General features: G+C 37.1%; 2 protein-coding genes across 3 annotated transcripts; one reads left to right on the plus strand and one right to left on the minus strand.

The window, feature by feature from the left end:
* Positions 1-210: 210 nt before the first annotated feature.
* LOC129256558 (uncharacterized) lies at positions 211-1,608 on the plus strand. The gene is made up of 2 exons (XM_054894732.2): positions 211-382; positions 612-1,608. The coding sequence occupies exons 1-2, from the start codon at positions 350-352 to the stop codon at positions 1,416-1,418; spliced, it is 840 nt and encodes a 279-aa protein (XP_054750707.2). The 5' UTR covers positions 211-349; the 3' UTR covers positions 1,419-1,608.
* Positions 1,609-4,530: 2,922 nt separating this feature from the next.
* Positions 4,531-16,791, minus strand: LOC129256557 (uncharacterized). 2 transcript variants are annotated; one of them, XM_054894731.2, is made up of 3 exons: positions 16,481-16,791; positions 12,170-12,330; positions 4,531-10,265 (listed from the first exon to the last, which is right to left on the minus strand). In XM_054894731.2, the coding sequence occupies exons 1-3, from the start codon at positions 16,705-16,707 to the stop codon at positions 9,544-9,546; spliced, it is 1,110 nt and encodes a 369-aa protein (XP_054750706.2). In that variant the 5' UTR covers positions 16,708-16,791; the 3' UTR covers positions 4,531-9,543. The 2 variants fall into 2 exon arrangements, with proteins under 2 accessions (XP_054750706.2, XP_063952356.1); XM_064096286.1 differs by having other exon boundaries at positions 16,467-16,764.
* Positions 16,792-17,842: the final 1,051 nt, after the last annotated feature.

Raw genomic sequence — 17,842 nt, forward strand, 5'->3', positions numbered from 1 at the left:
AACAGCGAAGCGAGCTCCGTGATTGGTCGAACCGATTCCATTGAGCGCGAGCGGAGTGACAAGGTTTGGTGGAAGAATAGAGATTAGTGGCGGTCGGCTACATCACACGGAGCGCTAAAACACCTTTAATGTGACCGCTGAGGAAGACAAATTACGGTGCCGACTGATGGGCCAGTGGCGTATAAATAGTGGGGGAAGTCGCATAGAGCGTCATTTCTCAAATAACGTTGCTCGAACGTACACGCACATTACGATTTGCTCCTCAGAATTTAACCTGATAGATCATAGTTGTGTCATTTCAGTTAAATCATTTATTTCTGCAAACTTGTTTATTGGAATAACGAACAACATGCTCAATACTGGATCTTCAAAGTATTTGCAGGTATGTAAATGTATCATTATAATGAGTTTTTCATTTACTTCTAAAATCACATGTCAACATGTGACGTATATTCACTCGACATTCTAGATGAGCTAAGGAAAGATAAGTAGTCCTGTAAAATTATTTATAATAGTTGTGACCATTTCATGTGTATATAACTTGTTATTCCTTTACAATGTTTATTTAACTAATACTAATGTGTATTTTCTTGTTTACCTTTCAATTGCAGTTGCCTGCCAATGACTCGACAGACATTGGCAAACCAAGTCCTTTGGCTCTTCTGGCTGCAACATGTCAACGAATTGGTGCTGGATCACCACCGACTTCTCAACCCATGATGAAGTACCGACCAAGTTCTCCTTCCCCGAGCATCAGTAAACCTGAGCAACCGACCAGGCGCCCGACTCCACCTCTCGTCTCTGCACCTGTTCGATCGCCCATCATGGCCGTGTCACCACTCGAGAGAGAGGCTCCTGCTGTCTCCAAGTCTCCAGCCGCTGCCTACCAGCTCCCGCTCACTCCTCCATCATCGCCTTCACAAGTTGAGAGCAAAGTTTCTCCACCTCCCACCAGCATGATGAGTGTGCCCGCTCCAGTCAGCAGCCCAGCCGAACGACTCGGCTTCCCCGCGGAGCACCCGGGTCATCTTCCTCTTCAGCCCGTTCTACACATGCCGAGCCTGCATTACTCGCCATACACGGTGGTGGTCCCCGGTATCACTCCGTACTCAAGCTGTGTGAGCCAGTGCCGTTGTACTCCTCATCTCCCGGCAGTCCACCCCGTGCTCCTGCCAGCCAGCTCCGTCTCCAGTGCCCCACTCCAGCTCCATCCAGCAGCTCAGATGTCGCCACCCTTGTCGTTTGGACGCTATCTGCACCATCACGACTTCGAAGGTCGGTTCATGTCGTCTTCTGGAAAGATCAAGTCTCATGTTGTGAAATCGTCCGAACGATTGTATCGTCCATACGAGCTCAGCAAGCCCATGAGTAGGAAAGCATTCGTTGATGAGGAAATCATTGATGTTGTCTCTGTTTAGCTTTACTAGCAGCACCGAACTTTGATGTACTTTTGAAGTGAAAGTACCTATACTCTATAGACACTGAACACCATGAACTTTATGAACTGATTACAGCTGGACTGGATCTTGTCAAGTTTTTTTTTATGATCTTGCCTATTTATTGAAGATGATTAAAGTTTGGTTTTATTACCATTCTGTTTGAAACGAATATATACCAGATCTCTTTGTCATTAATTCTGCTTCTATTTAGTTTGAGTGTGAACAGTACGTACATGTTGCCCTACTGAGATTTTACGAGTTGGTGATGTAGACCCAAAGATTGATCTGAAGTGAAAGTGGGATTGGCATCTGAGCTGAGAAGTAAGAGAGAACAGGGAAAGAGAGAGAGAGAGAGAGCTTGGGGGAGGGGGGGGGGGGTTATGAAGAGGGCCAAGAGTGAAACATTGAAATAATGGAAGTTGCAGTTGGCTATAAAAGTAGGAATGAGAAAAAGGAGACTTCATACCACTTAGAAGGAGTGAATGTTTGTTGTTTTTAGAAATTGACTGATAGAAACTATGCCATGGAAACAAATTATAGTGTCAAACTGGTTATGTTCATATTAAAAAAAAATTATGTTCACAACCAGAAGAACAAAAATGAAGTTTCTGTTTAAATCAATTTGGAAAGTAATTGCAAGTCACCTAATATTGTTTCTCGAGTGATCATCATTGAGAATTATGAGTAGTGTTATATCATAAAATTTAATATAATAACATAATCATAATATTGTTAAATAATATATTTTGTGTTTAAAAATTGACGGGTGTGATGATTTTGGTTTGAAAGTGAACTTTGCAACTGCAGTTGTCATTAATTAACCCGTCAATTTTTAATTATATGTTAATTATATTGCGTGACATGTGGGTCTGCAGTATGTGTGGGGGAAATGATTCAGAGAGTGCATGGACCTACTGCTCTGTCAGAGTAGTAGGTCCATGGAGAAAGCAAGGTTGGATATATTTATTAGGCAAAATTATTTGAGGGGGCCAGTCATTGAGAGCCAACAATTTTGACCTTTTCGATACAAAAATCTAGATTTTGACATAATATAGTATGCCGTTCCCACCTTTTTCTTTTCCTTCTTTGTATCCCTCTTTTTTTTCTTAGCCCTGAATTTTTTCCCCCATCAAAATCATCCCCCTCATTGGTATTGTTTCCACCCACTCCCCTTTCCGAGGGAATTTAACATTCTGTCCAAAACTAAAGACGAATTTTAATTATCTTTCAGCACTAAAATAATGTAGGTGTTATATTGGGCAGTGGCGGATCCAGGATTTCCCAAAGGGTGGGGGGGGGGCACATTTTCCCGAGGAAAAATTTGACAAGCAAAAAAAAAGGTCTTCACTTTCAAGGGGGGGGGGGACACACTGTTGTTTTAACGCTATTTTTATATTAAAAATTGTAATTGTGTCTCTCAAGGGGGGCACGGGCCGGCTATGCCCCCCCCCCCCCCTGGATACGCCAGTGATATTGGGGAAAGGTTTGATGAAGGAGTGTTGGCGAGACCAGACATCTATCGAAATTGTGTATTTTCATCAAAAGAAAATGATAAATCTAAGATAATCATATCAATCCCAGTGGTCATTTTCGAGGGCTTCTTTTTCTTTTGGATAAGAAATCCTGATTATGATAAAGGACTTATTCGTAATATTTCTGGCTAACTATATAAAAAATCCATCCAAAGATGGTTTCCTCAGCCTTGTAACATGTCAACTGCGAATAACAAAAGCTCGGGGTGTCAAGAGTCCAGCCAGGGCACTGGCGACAGTGGTGTGCTGATTGTCTGCTAAATCCACAATGGACTTCTTTGATTAACGCCGCGCTAAATGGTCCAGTAATTTGAAGGGATTATATCCGCTGTCTCGGCCCGGGGGAAGTGCCAATCATCGGCATTGTTTCCTCTCTGTCTGTCCGTCAAACCATCCTGGGGTGCAGGACGCTTCGCGCTGATTGGCCAACGAGCCGTCACACGTCCACACTCGGACCGAGATTATACCGAACGGGTTATTTTATCGGCGGTATCTGGCTCTTGTCTGGAGAAGGCTTTTTGTCGGCCCACATCAGAGGAATTAATTATTTCCAGTTTTAGAACGGAGTAATTTGAATAGAGAATTGTGCCCGATCGACACGTTTGTAAATGTCAGGAGTGACAATGATAAGTAGAGAGATAGAAAGAGAGAGAGAGAGAAAGTGGGAGACGGGAGGGGGGAAATTCAACATGAATTGTGTGGCTAGTACATTTTGGCAATAGCATGGTAAATTACATGGAGCTATTAAATTAGGTACGTGTAAAAGAACATACTCGCCGAGTAATCATAAACCAAATCTATGAAACAAATTGTAATGACGTCATATAGTTATATTTTAGACAACACATGCCTACTCTGTTTACAAACGGGATCAATCACCACTAATATCCCTGCTTGACCGTTTCTCACATTTACAGAAAAGGATGAGTGGGGGGGGGGGGGGTTCACTCTGGCATTACAATAAAACAGAAACATATTACTACTATTATGGGTTTAGCGAAAATTCACCCCAAATTACAGTCATTTTTAATTCTTTATAATAATATTTTCAAATTTCTGACAATCTTTTTTTTTTTTTTATCACATGACATGCCGGGATCTACTCACATTTGGCATCACAAAAGTACAATTCTGAAAATCCATTATTCCATTACCGTTGATAGAATATTGAAAACGTATTCATTAATAATATATTTCTGTAATTTTCTACTTTTATCAAGATCGAATAGAGGGTGGACTTTCTTTAAAGCATGCAATCACGAAGGTATCTTTACATGGTCATTATGCAGAGCTGCCAACCTGAACATGAACATTTCAGTATTTTGGTGTGGAAATCAGTATTTTCAAAGAAATACTCAAGGACAACAAATAACACTAAAAATTAAGAAATCAGTAATTTTGCATGAAACCATCAGTATTCTTGTCATTTTTTCAGTACTAAATACGGAAACTCGGTACTGCTTGGCAGCTCTGCCATTATGTTTGAGGTATAAACATACATTTTTCAAAATTTATTTTCAGCGCAGTTGGTCACGCAGAAAGGATACAGTCAAATACAGTTTAATATTTAAAAGAAAATTTATTAACACTGGCGATAAAAGACAATATTTCAGTGACTTTAAAATATAAATACCTATATAACTCACCAAAAATTACAAGTCTGTAAATAAACTGTATACATGTAACGCCACACAACATAAACATTAAAGATGTAGAATGCTTTATAGAATTCACAACATGAAATATAAATCATACCTCAGTTCTACAAGTTAGACTCACATGAATACTTGCAATGATTCCCAATAAAATAATGACGACTTAATATGCTCCATGAAGAATCATACAAAGTTCAACACTGGTGGAGGAAAATGGAAATATTTTCATATTTGAAATAATATTTCAATATTATGAAATACAAATAATATGCAACATTTATATTGCGTTTAATACAATGTTTCTAAGCACATAGTGCATAATATAGAGTGTGAACTTGAAGACTAGATTCCCACGTGTACTGTGGCTGCTCTAGTCTTATTTGACAGGTAGAGGGTTTGGAGTCTAGTTTCCACTCTAGACGTAGGCCTACGTGATGCTATTTTCTAAATTGCGAATTTGAGTCTGGGCTTAAAGACTAGATCTGTAGAGGCATGGACCTACTACTATGGTTCCATGGAGCTGGTCCATGGTAAAGATCAGTGAACAGACCCTGATTTAAACTTTGATCAACAAGTGTGTCTCCACGCAAAGACCAGCACATACAAAACTTGCAGTTAGAGGGCCTTTAGTACACAAGTCATGAGTAGGCTGCACATTCAGACCCTTAAAGGGATGGTCAGTGCTGAAAATATTTATATCTAAATAAATAGAGTAAATATAATATCATAGAGTAAATATAAATATCTCATCAAATAGAGTAAAATTCACAAAGCAGAATGCTGAAAATTTGATAAAAATCGGATAACAAATAAAGTTACTGAATTTTAAAGATTTGCATTATTCCCATGAAACAGTTCTAGGCATGTCTTTATGAATATTTATTAGGTGGGCTGATGATTTCATATCCCCACTTGTTCTTTTGTATTTTATTATATGACATTACGTTTATTCAAATTTTTTCTACCAAGAACTAATACAAATGGATTGACAACTGATTAAGTGCATTAGTTATTTATTGCCACAACCTATTTCATCATTATTGGAGACACAGCATTTACACACATTTATGAAATAATGAAACATTAATGATTTTATGCAATAACATAAGAAAAAGGAAAGTGGGGATGTGACATCATCAGCCCACCTAATAAATATTCATGACAATGTGCATATAACTGTTTTCACAAAATATTGATAAACTTTAAAATTCAATAACTTTGTTATTTGTTATCCGTTTTGATGAAATTTTCAGCATTTTGCTCTGTGAATTTTACTCTATTTATTTGAATATCAATATTTTCAGCCCGGACCATCCCTTTAAACGTGACAAGTCTAGAAAGTTCCAACTTGCTGTGACATTGTGAATCTAGACTAGAGTATATAATTCCATTCAGCCAAAGTGTCTACAAAATTCAGATCATTATAGAATATTTGGATAATGGGGTTTGTGCTTGCAAAACATGAGGAGTCACAGTAGGAGAAGAAGGAGGCTTGCATAGAGTAATTCCCCTCTTCATGCTCTTGTACACGAGCTCAAAAAAGTTGTTTAACATATGATTCTGCCAAAATTTGGTTTACAAAGTCAAATTCGTTTTTAATTTAATCAGCAGTTTGCAAGTAATGTTTTAGCCATCGTTTGTTGTTGGAGTGTAGTCTACAATTTAAGACCCCAAGATTGCATGTTAAGAAAACAAGGGGCTTGCATCTCCCAACAAAGCAATGTTTTGGCATATTCATCTCTAACATATATATTATCAAGGTACACGTAAGATATTTAAAATGATGTAAAACATCTGACCCGAGTTCCTTTCTCATTGCACATTGCATTGGCTGAATAAAAATAAGAACAAGTGGAATGCCTCTGGCCGTCTCACCTGCATCACGCGATTCAATATAGCAGCAGTGCTGATTTTGAAAACTACTATAACTCGCACAAGATGTTCAGTGATACTTGGTTACTCGTATTTCCACGTTTTATGAACTAGACCAATACACTTATAGAGATATGATGGCAATTCAACAAATACCCCCAACGTGGCCAAAGTTCTTTGACCTTACATGACCTTTGACCTTGATCATGTGACCTGAAACTCGCACAGGATGTTCAGTGATACTTGATTACTCTTATGTCCAAGTTTTATGAACTAGACCAACACACTTTCAAATTTATGGCTGTAATTCTACAAATACCCCAATTTGACCAAAGTTCATTGACCCTAAATGACCTTTGACCTTGATCATGTGACCTGAAACTTGCACAGGATGTTCAGTAATACTTGATTACTATTATGTCCAAGTTTCATGAATCAGATCCATAAACTTTCAAAGTTATGATGGTAATTCAACAGATACCCCCAATTCGGCCAAAGTTCATTGACCCTAAATGACCTTTGACCTTGGTCATGTGACGTGAAACTCATGCAGGATGTTTAGTGATACTTGATTAACCTTATGTATAAGTTTCATGAACTAGGTCCATATATTTTCTAAGTTATGATGACATTTCAAAAACTTAACCTTAGGTTAAGATTTTGATGTTGATTTCCCCAACATGGTCTAAGTTCATTGACCCTAAATGACCTTTGACCTTGGTCATGTGACATGAAACTCAGGCAGGATGTTCAGTAATACTTGATTAACCTTATGGCCAAGTTTCATGAACTAGGTCCATATACTTTCTAAGTTATGCTGTCATTTCAAAAACTTAACCTCAGGTTAAGATTTGGTGTTGACGCCGCCGCCGCCGTCGCCGTCGGAAAAGCGGCGCCTATAGTCTCACTCTGCTATGCAGGTGAGACAAAAACCCTGCTTTTGAAACCTTTCTAAAACTTTACCTTTTGTAATGTGAATTATATCAAGTATATTCCAATCGTACAGTAAGTGTAGTTGCCATACATGTAGAATGTTGTTTCATCCATTGATTCTATGTGCAAAAAAAAAATTTGAGGGGGATTTACCCAAACTGAAATATGTTTTGCTAAACACCATGATGACTTGCAACAATCATATGAATATGTATAAACAAGAAAAAACATATTTTGATTGAACTTAACATAAGACTGTAATCATGGGCATTAAAAGGTATGAGAAATGATATTGACTTCAACACTAATTCCAATTTACTTTAAGAAAACATTTTCATCAGATTCTCATAAATTGATAAAGATCATAGTGTTGAATGATATAAACTTTACAGACTAAATAAATTTTCCTCTTCAAAGTTCAAACAAAACAAGAACATAATAATTACTCATTTACCAAGGGTAGCCACTTCAACTACGATCTGATTTTTAAGCAAGCCATGCATAAAATGACATGTTATTATTACCCTTCTCCATTCTCAAAAAGTTGAGTGCCTGACAAGCAGGCAGAAGGTCCCGCTTTTCTGTTTTTCCAAATCTTTGCCATGACTCGGCCAGGGATCATACCCACAATCTCCTGTTCAAGAGGCGAGCACTAATCCACCATAATGAAACATGAAAAACACAATTCCCTGAATTATTTTCTTATGATAGTCTATAAAATAACAAAATATAGTTGTTGAGTTAGATCTAAGAGACTGATCTTTAGTTGATGAATACATGTAGCCTCGTGTAGGTAAAATAATTGATTGCACGCAGTATTTCCAGAATAAGTTTTGGAGAATTGTTCCTGAATTGATGAATTACTTAATACATGAAATTCTAAATGATATCATCTAAGTTTAAATATGATATGCTGACTGGGTCTGTACAGCACTCAGATTCATTTGATTCACTTCTAATTTTAATATCTTTATTGTACTTTTGTTGTTTCACCATATAAAAGTGTCCATAGCTACAGTGTTATGCACTTTGAAATAATTATTAAAATCATTATCATCATAATCATTGTTATCATTATTAATTACATTATTACCAACAATATTCATTCAAATGTAAAACAGAATTTTCATCATGTTTTTGAGCAGTTTGTGTCTTACTGGTACAAGTGTATTTACATAATGTGTAATCTTGGAACCACACTCCCCGGCGTCGCCCAGTCAAATATTTTGCTGTACACACACGAGACCAAGTAATTTCCAAACACCCCATAAACAAGTTTTTCTCTTTGTGCAAAATAACCCCCTAAACAAGTTTTTCTCTTTGTGCAAAATAACCCCCTAAACAAGTTTTTCGCGTCTTTATTTACACATTTTGGCCCCTAAACAAGTTGTCGCCTCGGGAAAAAGCTTGGGGAAAAAAAATACCCTAAACAGGTTTGGCTAGTCTTTTAAAAAAAAAGTTTTGTGGAAAAACATACCCTAAATATGTTTGACCCCGCGATTGACCATTGACCAGTCTTTCAAAACCACCCTTTTTCTTGAAAATTGTTGTTTTTTATACCCTTATGATAGATCGAGTCCACGCGCGGATCGCGTCCAAAACTGTAAAAAAAAAACTTTAAACCAGTTTTTTTTGGTCACGCATGTGTACAGCAATATATTTGACTGGCCCCCCCCCCCCCCCCCCGGGCAAATTTGGTCTCAAAAGTTGCGTGAGACTTGAAAGAGTTGAGTCGTGAAACAATGCACCTTTCACATTGCAAAATTATCACTAGAAAAATTCGGGGGGGGGGGGGAGCTATTAGACCATTATTCCATAGATCCTTAGTCTTTTTAAGGTTAAAGCTATCTCACTGAGTAAGGAATGCATGCAAGGGGATGAATTGGGAGTTTCACCTATGTTGAAATGACAAGATGGAGAAAGAATTGTGATTGGAACCTTGACTGTTACAGTTTATAATGCTAAGATAAAAGGACTTTCAAAAGAGGTTCATATTCTTCCCATAGTCCCACTTTGTGGATTGAATTCTAATTTCACACAGTTATGAAACTTCTATCAAATCATTTCTTTTACTTAGTCAACAAAGGTAGGTGTCACCTAGTAATTTTACAACTAAGCAGCAATATCACCTGAGAAATATTCCATTTGTATCATGGTGATCACTTCATTCTCCTTAGAAAATGCAAAGTTCAATACAAGAGGATTATCTTCAGATTCCCAGCATTCAACAAGGACTCTGTCCCCGGGTCGTGCATCCTTCAGGAACAAGAACGAACACCGCTTTTGATCAAAAGTAACCAACTCTCGATGGAAGGCTGATAGTCGATTCTGCACAGCGGCAAAACTACCACAGTCAACACACATCCGACACATATCAGCTTGGTTTAAGTGAGAATTAAAGTCTGTATCGCTCCAGTTGACAACAAACTCATGCTGGAATGTTTGCTCTGGTTTGAACTCTAGATCGAATGCCTTTGGCGGAAATTCCCGCAGGTTCTGTGGACAGAACTCCTTGAACAGGTTTGCAGCTGGCGTTGGCTTTCGCTCGTTCATGTCCACAGTGACCATCTGGATTGAGTAGTTTGCCAGCTCCTCGTCGGTTTCCACGTCCAAGCACTGTGCTTCCCAACACACTGTGCTCTTCCCCAAGTAAGTTAGGCAGATTTTGAACTTGAGAGCTTGCTCGAATCGAATCCTCCCTTCGGTGCCCTCTTTGAAATTGACCTCAACGTTGCGAGCAAACAATGAGAGATGCTCGGAATCTGGTAATTCAGTCAGGAAGAGATGGATGCTGGCTTCAAAGTGATCAAGCATACACCATGGATTGAATCTTCCTGTGGATGAAACATAAAAAAAGAACAGTTAGCAAACCAAAAATAGTGTCTGACATGGGTTAAAAACAATTAGGGTAGAATGGATGCTCAATGCCCATTTCAAAATGCTTGGGGGTGAATTCATCTTTGAAATGTATTTCGGCATAGAAAATCAATCTTGATACGAGTTGTATTCATATTTCATATTTATAAATTATGATTCTAGCAGGCAAATAGAACATGATGTCAAAAATGTTTTGGAAATTTGTACGGTATGCCCATTGCCATGTTTAATAGGGGTGCAAAACTAAGTCGAGTAAGCAACCAAAGAGGTTTTTTCATGTATCGTCCAATTTGTGAGAAATTTGAAAATGCCTGTTGGTACCTACATTGCCATCTCATGTCAAGCTTTGTTTGATAAAGAAACCTGGGGAGCATTTAATCAAAATTCATGTACAATACGTTGTCAGATCTGACAACTTTCCTTGATTTTGATTAGCAAAGGAGAACAGTTCGTATGTTACCAAGCAGTCGGTGGATACAGTTGGGGCAGGAAATTCCACTCCTTGCTTGAAGAGTTGAAGCTTTGAACATTCATCACATTTTAAGGAAAGTTAACTTGTAGCACTACATGTATCATGTACTACTTAAATGGAAATTTCACCCTGAAGAAGGGTTTGTTGTAAAAATAGCAGAAAAAAATTATAAAATACTACATTGGTGAAGGTTTGAGGGAAATCCATTTATAAAGATTAAGAAAATTATTACAGTTTGAAGTTTTGGATTCGTGATGTCATAAACGAGCAGTTGCCCATGTTATTTATGTAAAATAAAATGCATGAATTTCCTTTTTTTTTATGGTTCGTGATGACTTATTTTTGTTTTCTTTTTAGAAACGGGTGTGAAATGATATGTCTCTTGGTACAGTAATAACGTACCATTTTCAATTTTCTGAGAAAAAGACTTTTCATTGATTTTTACCATACAATATGAGAAAGCTGCTCGCATATGATGTCACAAATCATGGGCGGAAATCCCAGGGGGACAGGGGGACGCGTTCCCCCTACCATTTGGAAAGGGGAAACAATATCAAATGTCCCCCCTACTATTTGTGGTCTTTTATGATAGAAAAAAAGCCGGCTCATGCTCCCCCTTTTGAGAGCCATAATAAAAATTTGTAATAGAAAAAAAAAAAAGTTTTTTCCAAAGTGTGCCCCCACCCCCTCCCTTTTGAAAGTGATGATTATTTTGGATGAAATGACCTTACATTTTTTTTGCTTGTCAATTTTATTTTGGATGAAATGACCTTAGGCCTACATTTTTTTTGCTTGTCAAATTTTCCTGGGGGAAATCCTGGATCCACCGCTACCTTTGGGGAGAGATTAATTATCAAAGTAATTAATATTCTAATAACTCTTTTATTCTTTGAGGGAGTTTTCTCAAACCTTCGGCAATATCTTTTATTATTTTTCCTGCCACAAAAAACTTTTTGTCAGGGTGAACTTCCCTTTGAAATTCTCACATTACATAAAGAAGGAACATCCTTGTGAGAAATGAGTACACAAATTATAGGATCAATGATATGAAGTACTGAGGATATCCTCCATCCATTACCTCACACTAAACAAGAAAGTTTTTAAGTTTCATCAACTTTTAAGGGACTGGAAACAAATTAGGATACCCATTGTCTCTTACAATTTTTACAAGCTAATGTATGATCAAAGAAAACGATTGGGGTGACAGCATTGTATTTTGAGCATGATGCAAAAGAGGTATGAGATAGATGCAGATTTCAGTTCAATACCCAAATTTGCATGAATGAAATATTTCCTTGCAAGAAATATGTTCGATTTGATTTTCCTCAGAGTGTTAAGACACCAGCGAGTACGGTAGCAAACTAGCAATGATAGTCATCACAATCTTACCAAATTTGTTGAATTCTCCATAGCTAATGTCACTGTTGATGAAAAACCTGGCAAGGCCATCATGTTGAGTCCTCGTTTCCTGGAAGTTTGTCATGAATTTTCTCCATATAGCAGGTACATGTATGCTTGCAGCGGAAGACATCCTTCTTGGAATGATGTGTCTGAGAAGGTAAAAATTTAAAGGAGAATGAAACCCTTGAAACCAGCTGAATCCATATCAAAGAGAAAAATCAAAGAAACATTTTGTTGAAAGTTTGAGGAAGATTGAATGAATAATAAGAAAGTTATGAGCATTTGAATATTGAGATCACTAATGCCATGTTGTTCCTCCTATTGGCAATGCGACCAAGATCTGTGATGTCACACATGTACAACTCCCTCATTACTTTAGTACTTATTTCATTTATATTCTCACTTTTATAGAGTCTATCACAAGGTGAGGTGTTCTCTTTATGAGAGGACAAGTACAGAGGTTTCACAACATTATATCATTGATGAATCGTTTGTCATATGATTAGAATGAGCAAAAAGAGATGTTTTGGGGTATATTTTCAGTGTCCAAAAGGGGAGAGTTGTTCATCTGTGACATCATAGATCTTGGTCGCATTGCCAATGGGAGGATCTCCATAGCATTAGTGATCTCCACATTCAAATGCTCATAACTCTTATATTGCTAGTCCTATTTTACTCAAACTTTTGTTGATCTCATTCTTTGATTTTTCTGCTTTCACAAAAGCTAACTTGCTCCAAGAGTTTCATTCTCCTTTAAGAACTCCATAGGCCAATAAAACGGAACGATCAACAAATAAAGAAAGTCCCTGACCGACGGTCTTCCATCCGTTGAACAATTAATTATTTATTAAATAATCAATCCTGTATTATTATGCAATTCACGACTTTATCACATGGAAATGTCACATGATTTGAAACACTTGATAATCCTTGTGTACACATATGAATCAACAGTCTTACCCAAGCGAGAACCTTGTAAATGTTTAAGGGGTGGAGCAGATCATATTCTTGCATCTATAGGTAATTGCTGAAAGATTTAATCCAAAATGCTGTTCAGATTGTCCCATTAAAGTATAATGTATGCTAAGTTTTACAGATATTAATTGTTAAAAATTAATGAAACGTTTTGAAATTTAGACCAGTATATTTTCTAACCTCAGAAATTACGGTAGTGGAGGATGTGGGGCAGTAATGCAAAAGTGTATTATTTTTACCCCAAATTTTTCTCCCCCCCCCCCTCGAACGCCTCTATGCTTAATATAATCAGGATATTTTGGAAAATGTTTGTACTTGCTCCTAAACAGATCATAAAAAAACAATATTTTGTATTACAAATGCCTTTTGTGACTTTTTGACAAGTTTATAATTAATTTCACCCAATTTGTGACATTTAAAAACATTTATCACAACTTTCATTACATATTTTTGATATTATGTTTTATTGATTCAAAACGACTTCAGGGCCCCATTTCATAAAAAGTTGCTACGATTCCTAGTCTTGCTTGAATGTCAACTACCATGGCAACAGTAAAAGTTCTACTTTTTGATTGGCTCTTCCAATAAAAGGTGATATTCCAGCAAACGTTGCGATCTTAACAACTTTATACAAAATGGGGCCCTGAACTATTTTTAGTGACTCCCATTTCTCATCAATATCAGACATGCTTGGCCCTCCCACAACGAAGCTAGCCTGCACACGTGTGCAAATCATATTGTACATGTACATGTAGGTATCTTGTTTTTCCATCCAAAATCACTGTGATCTTCTCTAGAGTCAAGTCAAATTAGTTAAAAAACATTGACTGAAATACACATATGTTATAGCTCTGAGCTCTCTATGAACATGTATCAACTTTTTGCCTCACATTTTTTCTCAAATTTTTTGAATAACTTATTGATTATGAAAATCAATGCAATATGATGTGGAGATTAATACCATACCCAAATTAATCTAACAAATTTGCACTGACTTTTATAATCAATATAGACTTACTTCTTCTTTAAACTATGGAATAAATAACTTTGTGTGACTAACTTTTCATTTCTAGCAATCTAGGCCGGGGGGGGGGGGGGGTTACGAGGCCTCCCTTAACAATTTGCAGCAATATTTTTGCTGCAAATTTTTTGTTTACTTTTACCTTCAAGTCTTGTGCATCTTTTGAGACCGAATTTGCAACTCCTGAAATCACGCAATATTTTCGAAGTGGAGTAAGTGCATGTCTGACCCAAAATTGCTTGAAAACGTGATTTCTTATACAAATAAGTCAATGCAAATTGTGTTTTCAACCAAAAATCATAAATGTATGATTATTATTAGCTTTTGTCTAAATGCAAATGGATTTATTTTATTCTGACCTCAGAGTCCCTGACAAAGTTCATTGAAAAACAATGAAAAACAAAAGGTAAAAAAAAAACACAGTTCTAAAAACATAAATTGTAAAAAACAATATAATACATAAGAAATTGAACTGATATTGCAATTTTTTCATGACCATTTGCTGAGAACATCACTAAGAATTTCTACACCAAAAATTAAGGCATTTGGAGCTTTATCTAGGGAATTAGGGGAAAAGGAATGATTTTGCATACATATTATGCATAAATTAGCATAATCAATTAATAACAATTTGCATGAAATAAATTACTATACAATTTCGTACATTATGTCCAAGACAACCTGTGTGCCAATCTTCGGCGGCCGAGAGACGCCATCGAGTGAGGACATCCCAGTAGCTCCCCACTCGGCGCCATGGTCTACAAGTAACTTAGAAGCAACATAGAATTAGTATTCCTGTATCTACCGTGTGGAACCCTTAGTACAAGTGTCAGGTGAGTATCAGTTGTTGTCCGTGTCTTGTACCGTCGGTAATTAACCCATTCGTGAGTTTCGTGAGTCGTAACCCTTGTCAGTGTTGTACTTGTCATTAATAACCACTCGCCATCGTAACGTATCGTATCTCGTGCCATCACATCATCTGTAACCCACAACTTTCATTTTTACAACATTGGCAGTACAGAGTAATTTATTTCATGCAAATATACCGCTTTAGATAGGCTTACACTGTAACTTATTTGCACCTCTACTGCTAGGCTAGAGTTCTCATCCAATTTTAAGATTGTGATGTGATCTTGTCCAGTTGGTAACCATGTGTGCTGAAATATTTCAAAGGTCAATGTTTGGAGAAAAAAAAAAAAATTTGCAGTTTTTACTTTTTAGTGTGCCATAGCCCAGAACCAAATTGATTTCTTCAAAATATTTTCTTCTTTATTCTAATTAAAATAAAATATTTTGCCCTGCACTTTTTTTTTTTACATTCCACATAAGAGGGCCTTACAAGATTATGCTCAAATTATTAGTCTAATGTAAGTGAGAAATAGCCTATGTGTAATTTTCTACAAGTTTGAAGCCTAATTTCTACAGACTACAAGCTCTGTTTTTTATTCAGGCTCCTTGCTTTTATTACTGTAGTGTTCCTTATATTTGATAATTAATTTCAAACACTTTAAAATCTATATGGTCATTATCATGAAATAGGGAACCACAGTTCACTTTGTACAGCAGCGCTTTATTCAGTCACACCCAATACATTAGTTCCCTATTTCCACCTCCATTCAATTAAGTGCACATGTACAAATTGACAAGTGGTTCTCTAAACCACGATTTTTCCTACATGTATATAAATTTGTTTAATTGGAAAAAACAATTCCATTGATTGATTTTAAAATTTAAGACATTTGTCTCAAAATTATGCCAAAAATTTACTTCTCATTTTCATAATCATATTCAATTTCACCATACAAATCATTGCATGGGGGGGGGGGTTCTAAATCTAAGATTATTTATTTAATTAGGGGAGGCCTGGGGCTAGCTGGGGGTATACTAATACTAACCTCGCAATACGTGTGAGTGGGGGCCTCCATAATAAAAGATGGGTTTTTTCACTAAAAAAAGGCATGCCCTCACAATCATCACAACACTATTATTTCTAATCTAATGACAATCATCACCACGGCACTATCACCACATTTTTCATTCATATTCATCATTCATAACCACGATTTCCCACGACCACGTACCGTACCGCGGTACGGTACCGGTATACGATTTCAGGATCTATTCATTATCATCATTTCTCATAAAATTCACATCATTGTCATCCCTTGTCACTATCTTTCTAATCGTGGCAAGTAGTTAGTGGCATAGGCCTAGTACTAGTAGTAGTATAATATATAAGGCAATATGCGATAGGCGCAGGCCTACATAGCCATAGGCATCGTGCCGTACCGTATTCTACTCACCTCGCCGCCTCGTCCCCGTCGCTCAAGTTCGTGCTTCGGTAGCAAACACATGACGATGAACTTGAGCTACCGGTACTTGCACGACTTGAGAAGATCGAGCTCTTTCCTCTAAATCCTCTTGCCAATAGCTCTCCGTTCTCAAGTGATCGATATTCCCATGTATTTCTCTTCAAACCCAAGCGAATCAATCGAAGAGGGTGATGATAGTTCTTGATTGCTCGAAACATGATCTTCTCAGGTTATTTATTTTTATTTTATTTTGTAAACATAACCTTCGTAATGACAAAGAGGGCGCTTGGGGCCGAGGGGAGATCGGAAGGGTGCAAGCGGGCACGCTCCCTGGTAAAAAAAGAATAAAACCTGCACCTGTTTGTATGGGGATGAGGGTCTATTCGTAATGGATTTTTCATGTGTCATTTAAAAACAAGATCTATTTTCATATTCTTATTGATATGCTGTGATGCATAAATGTCAACATGTGCTTGGAAAAGAGGAATGGCGAGGAAATTTATCAATATAATCTTAATGTATTTTCATCAATCTAGCTACCCCCCATGTTGAGCTGTAATTTATATATCATCACTGAATTTATATACACATTCTAAGAACTTTGAACAGTAAAATGGTGCAAAAACTCATTCTATTTTTGTCTCACCTGCATAGCAGAGTGAGACTATAGGCGCCGCTTTTCCGACGGCGACGGCGGCGGCGACGGCGGCGTCAACACCAAATCTTAACCTGAGGTTAAGTTTTTGAAATGACAGCATAACTTAGAAAGTATATGGACTTAGTTCATGAAACTTGGCCATAAGGTTAATCAAGTATTACTGAACATCCTGCCTGAGTTTCATGTCACATGACCAAGGTCAAAGGTCATTTAGGGTCAATGAACTTAGACCATGTTGGGGGAATCAACATCAAAATCTTAACCTAAGGTTAAGTTTTTGAAATGTCATCATAACTTAGAAAATATATGGACCTAGTTCATGAAACTTATACATAAGATTAATCAAGTATCACTGAACATCCTGCATGAGTTTCACGTCACATGACCAAGGTCAAAGGTCATTTAGGGTCAATGAACTTTGGCCGAATTGGGGGTATCTGTTGAATTACCATCATAACTTTGAAAGTTTATGGATCTGATTCATGAAACTTGGACATAATAGTAATCAAGTATTACTGAACATCCTGTGCAAGTTTCAGGTCACATGATCAAGGTCAAAGGTCATTTAGGGTCAATGAACTTTGGCCAAATTGGGGTATTTGTTGAATTACAGCCATAAATTTGAAAGTGTGTTGGTCTAGTTCATAAAACTTGGTCATAATAGTAATCAAGTATCACTGAACATCCTGTGCGAG

Source organism: Lytechinus pictus, chromosome 3 (genome assembly GCF_037042905.1).
Source record: "Lytechinus pictus isolate F3 Inbred chromosome 3, Lp3.0, whole genome shotgun sequence".
NCBI lineage: Eukaryota > Metazoa > Echinodermata > Echinoidea > Temnopleuroida > Toxopneustidae > Lytechinus > Lytechinus pictus.